The sequence below is a fragment of the Corvus hawaiiensis genome, chromosome 3 (assembly GCF_020740725.1).
Source record: "Corvus hawaiiensis isolate bCorHaw1 chromosome 3, bCorHaw1.pri.cur, whole genome shotgun sequence".
In the NCBI taxonomy this organism is placed as follows: Eukaryota; Metazoa; Chordata; class Aves; order Passeriformes; family Corvidae; genus Corvus; species Corvus hawaiiensis.
This window is the reverse complement of record NC_063215.1, coordinates 96,755,740-96,768,753: the sequence shown is the minus strand read 5'-3', so window position 1 is coordinate 96,768,753 and position 13,014 is coordinate 96,755,740. Positions and strand designations below refer to the sequence as shown.

Genomic DNA, 13,014 nt, shown 5'->3' with positions numbered 1-13,014 from the left:
AGAAGTGAATGAGAAAGAGAGATCATTGAACGAGATAAGGGGTAAGGGGGAAGAAGGGAATGAGTAAGAGAGAGCCCTGTGCACTGGATTCACTTTCTAGCTGGTTCTATATTTTTCGTCTTGCACCTAGTACCTAAGCCACTGCTTCCTTTTCAATCATCCAATAGTGTTTGCCACATTTTTCCTGTAAACTAGTATTTTTAGATATTTAGGTGAGTTTATTTTCCATTTGTAAATCAATGATTGGTACACATTTAAAATGACAACAATTAACTACATGGCAACATGTGGGCACTTTTTCTATGGCTTATTTTTTTAACAGATTTATAAAGAAGTATTTACAGAAAATTCTACAATCATAATTCTACAATTACATCTAAAAGTAGGTTGTAGCCAGGTGGGGGTCCGTTTCTTCTCCCAGGTAACAAGTAACAGGACAAGAGGACACAGACAAGCTGCACCAGGGGAGGTTTAGGCTGAACATTAGGAAGAAATTCTTCACAGAAAGAGTGATTGGTCATTGGAGTGGGCTGCTCTGGGAGGTGGTGGAGTCACCATCTCTGGAGGTGTTTAAGAAAAGACTGGATGAGGCACTCAGATCCATGGTCTGGTTGACAAAGTGGTGTTAGGTCATAGGTTGGATTCAATGATCTCAAAGGTTTTTTTCCAACCTAGCTGCTTCTGTGATTCTATAAGATCAATTATATCTGTTCACTATTATCTCACCAATTTGAGTGACTACTGGTATTAGTAAATATTCACAAACAAGCTCTGCAGAAACCATATATCATTACTCATTGGAGAAGAGAAAATGGTGCCCTCCATATAGTTCTGATACTTATTTTATAAATGGGTTTTGATCACCAGTTATTCTGAGTTGTGACTAAGTCAGATTTACTGCACCTTACAATTTTCTTTTTGCTCATCTTGCTCAGATAATCCTTGTTCATTTAGGGAATTTTTTGCTTTGTGCATTATACAACTCTCCCTGGTATTATCAGAGAGAGGTTTCGGAGGTTGTTTATGCAGGCAAAGAGGTGACCTTGATGTAGAATTCATCAGTGGAAAAGCTTGGGACTGCTGCTCACCATTTTCCTGTAACACAAACAAAAACATCCTTGTTTACTGGTGATGGAAAACCATATATGCTTTCTGCCTTGGGTCAAAAGACTTGCTGCAAAAGACTAAATATCGGGAATTTACAAAAAACACAGACATATTGAAAACAGAAAAAAATATTTTTAAGGCACTTATCACTCTGAATACACAACACAATGAGGCTTGATAACTCTTGCTTTGTTGTGGTATGAGATGAAATATCTGCTACACTACTGGCAAGCTACTGCCAGGAACAGAAAAAAGCTACACAAGGAAGAGACAGTACTCTTAAGCTGTTTACTAAAGTACCTAGTAGTGTGTACCAAGAGTTGTATTTAATTTTTTCTGTACATATTCTGCAAACATAAAGCATAGGTGTCACTTTTTTTGCTGACATCTGGACAGAAACCACTGCTTTCACATTTTGACTGATGTGCAGCCAAAGCACTCAATTTAAATTCTACATTAAATTCACATTAAAAAGTGAATACATTTGCATATGAACATGACAGGCACATTTTAAACACCTTGAGAAATTTGCAAGAGTATGAAGAGTTTGAAAGAGTATTTGAAATAAATTACATACAAGTATCTGTCAAAGAGAAGGAAACAAGGCTTATTTCAGTTTTAAGACAAAACACACCATTTACTGTATTAATATAAAGCATGAAACAACATTTTTTGATGGTTTCAACAAATGGTGAAACAATATGAGCAATTCCTCCAGAAATTCCCAAATGTACATCATCTTGAAATAAAACCAACACACATATCCAGCAGTGTCCAAGAGAGAAGGGCACTAATTGCTGGAGCTGATGACTTTTGCATATTTACACTTGGGGGGAAACAAAACCAACAATGAAATCTTAATTACTGTGATCTAGTGGAAGGTGAGGAGTAGCCTGTCCTTGGACCTAGACAATACAAACTTAGAGAAAAAAGGAGGAATGTTGGGGAAATCCCTCCCCCAGTAAAATTAGAAAAAAATTATTACTGATTACTTGTTACTTGCTATAACCTTGACTATGGTCAGCAAGAGTCTACAAGCTTACACCACTCTGGCAGGTCATTACTACACAACTTTCTGTGACCAAGGCTGCCTTTCTTTTTTCACTACTCAGATTCTTTACGAGCAGCATCACTTGTTTCTAAAGTTATAGGGAAACAGACATAAAGGAGTATAAATGAAATTTATTGGCATCACTTAATGAAACAGTAACAAAACACAGACCTCCAGGCAATGTCTGTAAGAAGCAGCAACTCTTGGCAAGTGGCGTAATTACCCCTTGAAATAACATACACAAATTCAGTGGATTTACTCTCCCTACAAACCACAGATTTCCTGTTGCTGTAGCTCCAAACAAATTATGGCTCTGATCTGTCTTCCCAATGGTGCTTTCTGGCCTCAAAAGCTGTACCTTCATTAACTATGTGGCACTTGCCTTTACTTACTTGTGGTATCTTGCCAAAATACTTTATGTGCAAATACAAACTAACTGGATTAAAAAAAAAAGGAAAGAAAAAATAAAGAAAAACCCCAAAAAGCTATGTGCAAGATTTCGTTGATCGTCAATAGAATGCTTTTGTGTAACCTGGCAAACTGGAAGGATTTTATCTGCTTATCTACTGACATATTTCTGTGCAGCCCTCACACAAAGAGCTATCAATAACTATTGTCTTACTGCTCAACTTGAGATAACATGGTTACAAACTTTGGAGGAGGTTTTGGACAACAAAAGGTTTATTTCTGTCCTAAATTTGGAACAATCTTCTATAACCTGCAAAGCATTTGCATCATCTCAGAACATGTTACTCTGATGTACTGTGAAACAGTCAGCAAGGTGTCTATTACTGAAAACACAAAGTTAATGTAAACCTCAGTTACTAAACTTTTTTTAATAACAATCCACTTCAAAACATAACTGTGTAGTATTTACTTGTTTTGATGACATCAAAGTCTGGTAAGCATGAGCTGGTCTAGTGGAAGGCGTCCCTATCTGCAGCAAGGAGGTTGGAATTAACTGATCTTTAAGGCCCCTTCCAAACACAACCCATTCTTTATCATCCAGATGTTCCCTATTTACATGTTTAATAGCCTCACAAATATCTGTAGTTATTCTATAAATTCCAAGAAAATCTGTTTGCAGAAAACTTCAAGCTCAAACTCCCAGAGGTTAGTCCTTTTGGTGGTTACTTTCTCTGCAACCTAAGAAACCACAGTATAAAGAATATCTGCTCTTTAATATCCATTATAAGAAATGGAAAATATACCTGTATTGAATTTACATTTCTCACTGGTTGTTCCTATGAGGTCACAAATAACAGCACATGAACAATTTGCAGATTGCTACTATGGTCAAGACCTATGTCATATTTTAGTTATTCGGTATTTATGATCTTCTCTCCACTGTATTTTTGAGGAACATAAAGAATGATATGTCCTCAAATAGACTTGGCAAGATGAATACATTTAGTGAATGCATTAAGTCTTCCCCATGACTTTCATACCCAGATAAAAATTTTTCCAAGTTACCTTTTGTGGTTTGCTGCCACCAGGTGTCGAACAGCAGCACTCACCAAGATGGTCTGGCCTACACTTCTGTGAGTCCTGTGTAGGCAAAGGCCTCTTCTCACTTGAGGAAGCCAGATTGGGACTGGATCTGAGGTGCAATGTTGTTCTACGTAAAATGTAAGGGCTGACCTTGCCAGTGGGGATGTCAGCAAACCCTGAAAAATAAACAGCTTCTATAAAAACCAGCTAAAGCAATCACACTTCCTCAAGTGGATTTCTTTCTTCACAATAGAGTAAAATAGCTGACTGAAATAAATCATTTGTTCCATTGGAGAAAATGGAACAAAGAGATTGCTGAATAGATCTTGTGCATTCCAAAATTCAAATGCAAAACTTGGCTATCACAGAACAACCACTGAATTACAAGAGCAATTCTACAGAAAAAAATTCAAACAAGTGTTTGGTCTTTTTCTTTACATTATTATGTGGAGTGTAATTTCAAACTGAAAACCAGTAATGGTTAATTCATGATAACGTGACATAATGCTCTTGATTTTTAATACTTTTCTCTGCATAGAACTACTGTGTTACAGATTGTCTGTTATTTCTCTATCTAGCGGAAAAGTCAAATATGATATATGGCACAATACATCCTCAGAACAGGTCTATTTTCAGAAAAATAGTAATGCTGGTAAGAAAGTGAAATGCAAATAATGTTTTGCCTTAGAAATTCTGACTTCTGGGAGTAACCAAAGTTGAGGCAATTCAGTATCTCTATGGTTTGTCCTTTACTGATGGTAATTACATTAATTATAAAGTGCTATTTGATAGGTAGTTAAACATACAATATATTTTTCAAGCCCTGATTTGTGCAGGCTTCTCAGTTACTCTCTGCTGCAGTAAACCCTTATATGGAACACCAGGCTACCTAATTTAATGGCATTCATAGCAGATGGAAAGTGAACTCTCATGGAGATGTTAATGTATTACTGCTGTGGGCAAGACAGTTTCAACTCAGGGAATTTATTTGATTTCATGTTTTGTAAATTAACACACTTTTAATTACTGGTATTGAAAGAAATAAAAGCACACAAATAAGCAAACACTTGGGGAACACACCTGGGCTTCTCTCCAGACACCAGTCCTCCCCAGTTTCTGGTCTCCAGTCACCTCACTACACACTACACCTGTGAGTAAGGTGATGGGAGCACAGGAGACTGCCACAACCATTTAACTCTTAGCAGAATGGGACTTATTAATCCAACAGAAATGCGTTCTGCTGGTCTAACACCAGAGCTCCACAAAAGCTAACTTGCCACCAACTGCCGCGTCTCTCATTGACTGCTTTCACCTTCCATCACTGTCACCAAAAATGTTTGCATAATCCCCAACTCAACAGAGTGAAAGCCCTTCAGCAAAAAAAAAAAAAAGAGGAAAAGCACACCTGCTGTGCTCAGAAAACATTTGCCTTCACAAGACACACAAATACCTTTCTGCACTATTTCTGGAAGCCCATCCAGCTCACAGTCAGTGTTCTCCTGACAGAGATTTTGAGAGATATCACACTTCCTTTTCTTTTTCGATGAAGTCTCAGGAGCAGGAGATCTTGGTTCTCCATTGTCTTTTCTGCTGCCTTCACATCTCTGCCTTTTACTTGAAAGCTTAGTGGTATCTCCATCTGACCTTCTCTCTCTGACAGACTGTTTGCTCACTGTTAATGACTTATCTGAATTCAGCAAAGGAGTGCTGACGGCATCACTCGTTTGCTGTTTCAGCTGAGTACTCAACAAACTGACTTGTGTTTTCAGCATCTCATTTGCTTCCTCTAGTTTATGATATTTAACAATTAAAGAGCAGTATTTCTCCAAGTTCTCATTTGCTTCTCTGGTCTTCAGTTCTGTAGATTCCTGTAATTCTTCCAATTTTAACTTGATTTCTTCTGTACTGGCATTATCATCAGCATCTTTCAAGGAAAAACATTATTATTCATATAACTGACATAAAAATTATGCATACATAAGAATTTATAATACAATGGTCACACATCTTTTAATTATACATGTTCTGTAACAGTTTAACTATAAAAAAATGACTGTGAAACAAACTCAGTAATATGATAGACATAGTAATGTCCCCATTAAATAGAGAACATGCAAATTTTGAAAATAATCCTTGACCAGTGCACGGGGAAACATTTTCCCTCTCGTTTTGTAACTTCTCAGCACTCACTTTACACCCTTAACTTGCTTTAAGTATCATTTGCAATACAGTGCATCTCATGAGACGAGCTAAAATATAAAGAACAAAGCATGAGAATCAGAGAGAAAAGCTTGCTGAAAAATGATAAAAGAACCTGCACACAAACCTTGCTTAATAAGGAAAACATCTCTGTTCTTCCTTAAGCCACTGTTAACACCAAAAATCTAATATTTAATGTATTTATTCATAACCTAGTGCTGTTTCTGAGAAGAGAGACAATAACTTGAAGAGGAAAAAAGATTAGCTAGATTTTGAAAATGTTTGACATTTGCACTTGTAATTTTTTATCTTAGTTAAGAATCATGCTCTGTAGTAGAGCTGCATGTGCAAGTGGACATTTTAGGGAACAAGAAAGTTTTACAGACTAATGCACCACTAAGAAAGCTTTAAAATAATCTAGATTCAGTTACCTTCTTTATTATGCTTTGCCACAGTCAGATTTTCCTTCTTTAGCAGCTCATCATGTTCAGCTAGTTGTTTCTGCAACATTTCCTTTTCCTGTTCCAACTGCTTACAGGATTTCATCCACATCTGCACTTTACTGTGGGCATATTCATTTTCCTTCTTCAGCTGAATTATAACGTTACTATTATCAGCCTAAAAAGTAAGAAATTTAGTTATTTCACCAGAAACATAACTCCTCCTTTTAAACATTATAATGTCAAATGAAATAATAGAATCATTAAAGTTGGAAAGGACCTTCAAGATCATCGAATCTAACCTTTGATGGAACACCACCATATCAACTAATCCACAGCACTAAGGGCCACGTTGAGTTGTTTCTTGAACCCTTCCAGTGATGGTGACTCCACCACTTCCTTGGGCAGCCCTTTCCAATACTTAACATTGTTCCCTACAGTGAGAAAATTCTTCACAATGTCTAACCTGAAACTTTTATCATCCCACTGGTCTGGTACCAACCGGTGTGCAAATACTGCACCGTGAGCACAGCTAAGAGCCTTGTCTGCTACATTCACACTACCATGGGTACCGTTTTCTGTCACTGGCACACATCCCACAGGACTGCTCTAATTAAAGAAATTAACTCCACAGTGGAAGGCCCTAAGAATAAAGAACTGTTGAGCAAGATGAGTGTATTGTAACTCTGTGTTTACTTGCAAGTAAATTGAATTGACTGTGTTTCTTCAAGAGCGCATTTAGAGAGACACTTATTCCTGAAGTGGGAGTACAGAGTTGAAGCCAGAAATCAAGCATAGACTGAAGCAGGACCAAAAAAAAAAACCAACCAAATATCAACCCAAAAAAAACCCCAAAAAACCCCAAACCACCAAGAAAACAAGAAAAATGCAGGGATTATTGGTACATAAATTCAATTTTATGGACAGTGAAGCTTCACCTGTGCTACTAGAAAGCAAACCAAGAACATGAAGAACTGTTCCCAGCTGTCAGTAGCTCACAGTATGTGGAGCTCATATTCCAGCATCGCTAAGAACAATTCCGTCAGAGAATTACACTAGTTAATAACTGTAATGAGAATGCCACATAAAATGGAATTGATAAACATGAATCAAGAGCAATCTATCAAGACTAATGCTTAGGATCGGTGACGGTACATTTTACCATCAAAGTAATTCACAAACAGAAAATAGAGGCATTGCAAAGGCTCTTTGAGTGAATTCCAGCCACGTTTTAGCTCAGCTGCAGACACTGTAGACTGCTGTGTTTAGGGTCACAGAAACCAATTCTAGGCGATCTCAGTCACGGCACACAGAATTTATCTAATGTAAATCAATAGTAACAATGTTTTCTCCAGGCTCTATGTTCTCTTTAGTTAAACAAAAGCTGTATCAAAGTCAAGCCAAAGTTCTGGAGCACCAGTTCTCAATACTATGTTTATTTTACTACACAGTGTCTGGAATCTCATTAAATTGGTCATGCTTAGGGGTTTCTCTTACCTTAGTTTTTAGGAGTTCTCCTAAGGCTTGATTAGCTTCTTTAAGGGAATTGTTTAGCTGTTCATTATTTGACTTCAAACGCTCAATTTCCAATTTTTGTGACCTGACAAAGTGCTCCAGTGAACTAATCTTCTCATGACAGGCCTCAAATTCTACTTCATTCTAGAGAAAGAAAATGTGCCTAATTACTACGATAATAAAAGGGACACTGAGTTGTACTTTAAAGATGTGCCTAACAGCATATCACAAACCCACAGGAATTCCACAGCAAATTTAATATGTTATGTTTGAGGAGCTTAAAACTGAAAGAGCAATTTGTCTCAAGTATATATTTTGAATACTAGAATCTTGCCTCTAAGAAGTCTGTCATAAGAAAATCTTTATATTTTACTATAACTTGCTCTGACATCTACTTTCTATTAATAAGAATGATAACTATTAAGAAACAATTATAGTAAGTTATTTGCCTGTGTTCTACTGGCCTCAAGTAAATGTTCACACATATTTCTGCAGAGAAGTTGATAGCTCTTTGCATATAGCCCATCTGACAAATATATTTCCAACAAATTTGTCCTTATATCCTGAAGTGGTTAAATTTTCTTCCCTATTCCTACCAAAACAACAATTTCCTGGATTAAATATACTGTTGCTTCCCCATTTTCAAGGTTATAGTCCCAATGAATTTTTATATAGATTAAATGCTTACTGAGTTGTGAGATAAATTCACATTTAGGTGCTTGCTATATGGAAAAAGGTTAATTTAACACTTACTAAGTTCTAAGGTATGTAGATTTTGGAAATATTGTTAGCAAAGAAATTCTTTTGCAATAGTATCAGCAAAATTTTGTCAAATACGAGAACTGAATTAAAAACTCACAGCACTACTCTTTCTATTTTCTGATTTACCTTTCTGTTTGCTTCTGTCAGAGCATCCTGATGCTCTTTCTCTGCTTGAAGTAGTCTGTCTTTGTATTCTGATATTTGTCTTTTAATTTCACTTTCTTTTTCTTGTAGTTGATGCTGGACCATCTCCAAACTCCTGGTCAGTTCATTATTTTCTGACGTTGTTAGCTGCAGCTGAATCTGTAAACAGTAATAGCACCTTCGTTGGTATTTGGAATTATCTCAATGGAGAAAGGGTTGACCCATTCAACTGTTTAAATCTGAGGCATCTCTGAATTTCCAAAAACAACTTGATAGGAAAAAGATATTTAAAAGTGGGTAAACACACTGTAATCAAAGAAAGGAACATATGAACACAAAAGGTAGGACAGAAGGCAAAGGAAGGTTTTCTTAAAAGAAAACATGTGCAAGTTTTCCAACACCGTTAAATCAAGCAGCACTGCCAAAATCAAAGCTTAACCTCTACAAACATTGTTCCCTCTGAGAGTGACTTGAGAGGTTAAGGGTCACTTTCCCCACCCTCTTTAAGATGACAAAACTTTCTAAGCATTTTAATTTTCATCCACCTTCCTAACTACTTTTTGGACAGCTGGCCTGTATTTCCATTTAGGATTTCTGAAAGTTGTGGAAATCTCTGTTCTTCTCCCACTCAAAATCCTCAACGCCACAATAGAAACAACCCCCTGGTTATAAAATTTTCTAAATAATGTTAGTAGGTCAGACGACCACATAAAGTGGTTTAAAGATATAATACAGTTCACAATTAAGATCTAAAGCTGTCTAGATGATAAAATAGCCTCGAAGAATTAAATGCAAACAAATTAAAAATAAAGGCTCTAAAATTGTTTCTTCCTTGACTTTGCCCTGAACTACTTTAGCACTACTGAAAGTAGTTTCGAAAAATGGTTTATTCCTTATCTGATCTCCTCAGTCTGATGATTGAAAGCCTGTAGTAGAGAATTTCTCAGCACTGAAAAATGTCTAGATAACCAGCAGTGGCCTCTATGCCAAGAAAACATAGTCTGGATGGAAGGAAGAGGGAAAAAACTATTAACTGATCATTTTGTCTCAGAAGAGAACATTGGATTTTTTTAAATTTGTAAGCAAGAACCTCTAATACTGTACATTATCACAGACTCCATTGACCAGCCTCCACACATGTACTGTACTCGAGCATCTGGCCTTGAACATAGAAATACTGCAGATGGGGTAACTTACTTTGTTCTTTTCTGAATGTTCTTGAACACATTGCATTTCTTCAGCAAGCTTATTTCTTTCTTCCTGTAATCTGGTAATCTTCTGTTCTGTATTATCTAGCTTGACTTGCAGCTCAGTTTGACTTTCAGCCAGTTCATTTACCTGAAATTAAATTTTCCAGAATTATTTTTAATTCATGAGTCATGACCTTCAAAGAATTTACTTAAATGGAACAAATAGCTTTTAAGATGTGTTATTTTTTTTCCACAGCTGGTCAAGTTTTAAGCAAGAGTCATAACAGGGTAATGATGTTTTCACATGGCAAATGCACTATTGTTGTTTCACTTTCTTTTGAGCTTCCAAAGTATTTATTCTTGATACAAGAACTCAATCACCCAATACCAACTTGTTCCTCCTCCTTTTCTTCTACAGGAAAGAGGAAACTTTCCTGCATTTTTGATTGCTTAAATGTCTATATCTACTTTCAAGCTACCTTCTCATTCATCCTATGCAAAACAATGCCGGGCTTTCCAGCTCTGTAAATTCAATGAAAATTCACGATTGCATGGAAAATGTAATTTTAAAAATAGAATGTTTCCTGCAAAAGTTTGAGGTTAAAATTATTTTAGCATTTAATTTATTAAGGAAGTGGTAAGCCCAGAGGACACTTTATCCTCACTCCTACAAAGGGAACTCTACCCTAATGGAAATTATATTACCTTTTTACATAGAGTGTTCTTTTCACAAAGTGTAGATTCCAGTTCCTTCTCAAGGTCCTTATAAGACATTTTCAGAACATTCAGGATATCCAGAGAGGTTTCACCATCAGAAAAATGTCGCTCCTTCAGCTTCAACTCAGCAATCAAATTCTGCAGCCTCTCTTTTTCCTGGTGCCAGCATTCAAGCTCACGCTGCATATGTGTCAGCTGCAAAGATAGTGCTTCTGTTTCTTTCACCTGCTTTTCAAGAGCGCAATTTTCCTGCACCTTTTCATCGAGTTTTTGTTTACAATCCATCAATTCTTGAACAAGTACTTCCCTTGCTTGATCCAATCTGATGCTTTCATTTTTTATTTCCTGACATTCCTGTAATACCATTATTTTATCTTGCTCAAGATGAGCCACCTGATTAATCAAGACTTGCTCTTTTGCTCTAGCATCTGCTTCCTCCTTGCATGAAAACTCTAATTTCTTACTCATATCTTTGAGCTCAGATTTTAGTAATACCACAGTATTTTCAAACTCATCCTTGATTTGTATCTTTTCTTCCTCCTTTTCTTCCAACTGTTTTGCTGTAGTCAAATTTGAAGACTCTAGTTCAAGGAATCTTTCTTGCATTTCTTTTAAATCTTTAGCCAAACACTCTTTTTGTGAGGTGAGGACATCAATTTGTAAGTTAGAACATTTCAGCTTTTCAGTCATATCTTCCATCTCTGCTGCTAATGTTTCTGCCTCTGCCTTGGCAGTCTCCAACTCAATAATTGTATCTTCTAGATTTTTCTCTGACATCTCCAATTCCCTTTCAAGTCTCTCTATTTTATCCTGGAGAGAGTCAGTTTTCCGTTCATTGTCTCTCAGCTTTTCAGCAATGTGACGTTTTTTCTTCTCATCAGACTCAATTTTTACTTTCAGCTTCTCAATTCCACAGCGCAATTGGTCTGCTTCTTTCTGTGCTGCGCTGAGTCTTGCAGCAAGTTCTCCCTTTTCCATTAACAAGCCTTCCAAAGATTTGGAAAGCTTTGAGTTTTCCATTTCTGATGAACTTAATTTATGCTGCATCGTTTCCAGCTCTTTTGCAATCAGCTCTTTTTCTTTCTTTGAATCTGCTGCTTCATTCTGGAGTTTTTCTTTTTCTAAGGTGAAAGATACAGCATCATTTCCTAAACTTTGCAGCTTCTGAAGAAGATGGTCTTTTTCATTGGATAATTGATTTGCATCAGATTTTGCAGCCTCAAGCAGATGTGCTTGTGTCCTCACTTCATCCTCTAACCTTCTAATGAATTCAGTAGAATCCATCTTAGCTAACTCTAACTCTTTTAATTGTTCTTGTAGCTTTTGATACTTTTGATCCATGTCTTTTTTGCTTTCAGACAAAATACTCAGCTCTTGGCCAATACAGTTTCTCTCAGCTGTGACTGAAACAAGGTGCTCTTGAAAGCTAGAAATAGTTTTCAGGTTAACTTCCCTCTCCCTTTCCAATTGCTGACATTTTGCCTGAAGCATTTCAATGTCATGCTCTATAAACGAGGCATGGTTCTCAATATTAACTTGCTCAGATTTTGGACTCCCCCATTCATTTTCAGCTGCATGAAATTGTTCCTGACAATCTCTCTTGGCCATTTCTACATCATTCAACGTGTCTGCTGCATTAGACGATCTAACTTTACATATCTCCAGCTCAGACTTTAGGTTCTCAGGTTCTTTTTCTAATGAGACTACTTGAAGAGATAAGTCCTGCTTATTGACAGAAACTGTTGCATAGTTTTCCTTTATGTCATGGTTTTCTTCCTTAACAGCTACAGTAGCTTCCTCCAGTTTTGCAAAAGCTGAGCTATTTGAAGTTATTTGTGCCTCCTGGAAGTTCATCTCCAAATTTAATTGCTCTACTTTTATCTTTAAACCAACATGGTTTGGGTTTTTTTCTATCTCATAGATCAGCTTCAAATTTTCAGCTGTCTGCTGTTTTGCCTCTTCCTGAAGCATTTCAGTAGTTATTTGATTTTCACAGAAATACCCAGCACTCAAACCTCTACTATTAGAAAATGACCATGCACTAGCATGGTCTGAGGGACTGCTTATTTTTCCTGACATATTTCTACACTCATGTTCTCCAGAAATATTCTCAGTGTAATCTTCCATTAATCTTGCTTCAGCAGTCTCAGTTTCATTTTCACACACAGAGGCATCTCCTGCAGCCATTTCCTCAATGGGAATTATTTTAAGATTATTGTTTTTCAGACCTGAGTTTTCAACAGGCACTCCCAACTTAAAAGAACTGTTTCCTTGTTCTATGTTCTGCAAGGAATAAGAACCAATCAATTAAAAAAAAAAAATCAGGGGGAAGTATACATATGATAAAAAACATGGTAAGTTTTAAAAGTTCTCTTAAACCAGTAAAGCTCCTGCTCTT

The 13,014-nt window shown here is 36.6% G+C and overlaps 1 protein-coding gene across 2 annotated transcripts in view; it reads right to left on the bottom strand.

The window, feature by feature from the left end:
- Positions 1–772: 772 nt before the first annotated feature.
- Positions 773–13,014, bottom strand: part of CENPF (centromere protein F) — a 35,800-nt gene continuing 23,558 nt past the window's right edge. For both annotated transcript variants that reach the window (XM_048299285.1, XM_048299286.1), the window contains exons 13-20: positions 10,605–12,899; positions 9,907–10,047; positions 8,692–8,868; positions 7,786–7,947; positions 6,280–6,466; positions 5,100–5,573; positions 3,632–3,825; positions 773–1,095 (exon numbers count right to left, since the gene is read on the bottom strand). In XM_048299285.1, coding sequence (XP_048155242.1) covers positions 895–1,095; positions 3,632–3,825; positions 5,100–5,573; positions 6,280–6,466; positions 7,786–7,947; positions 8,692–8,868; positions 9,907–10,047; positions 10,605–12,899 — 3,831 coding nt within the window. In that variant the 3' untranslated portion in view covers positions 773–894. The remainder of the gene's footprint in view (positions 1,096–3,631; positions 3,826–5,099; positions 5,574–6,279; positions 6,467–7,785; positions 7,948–8,691; positions 8,869–9,906; positions 10,048–10,604; positions 12,900–13,014) is intronic.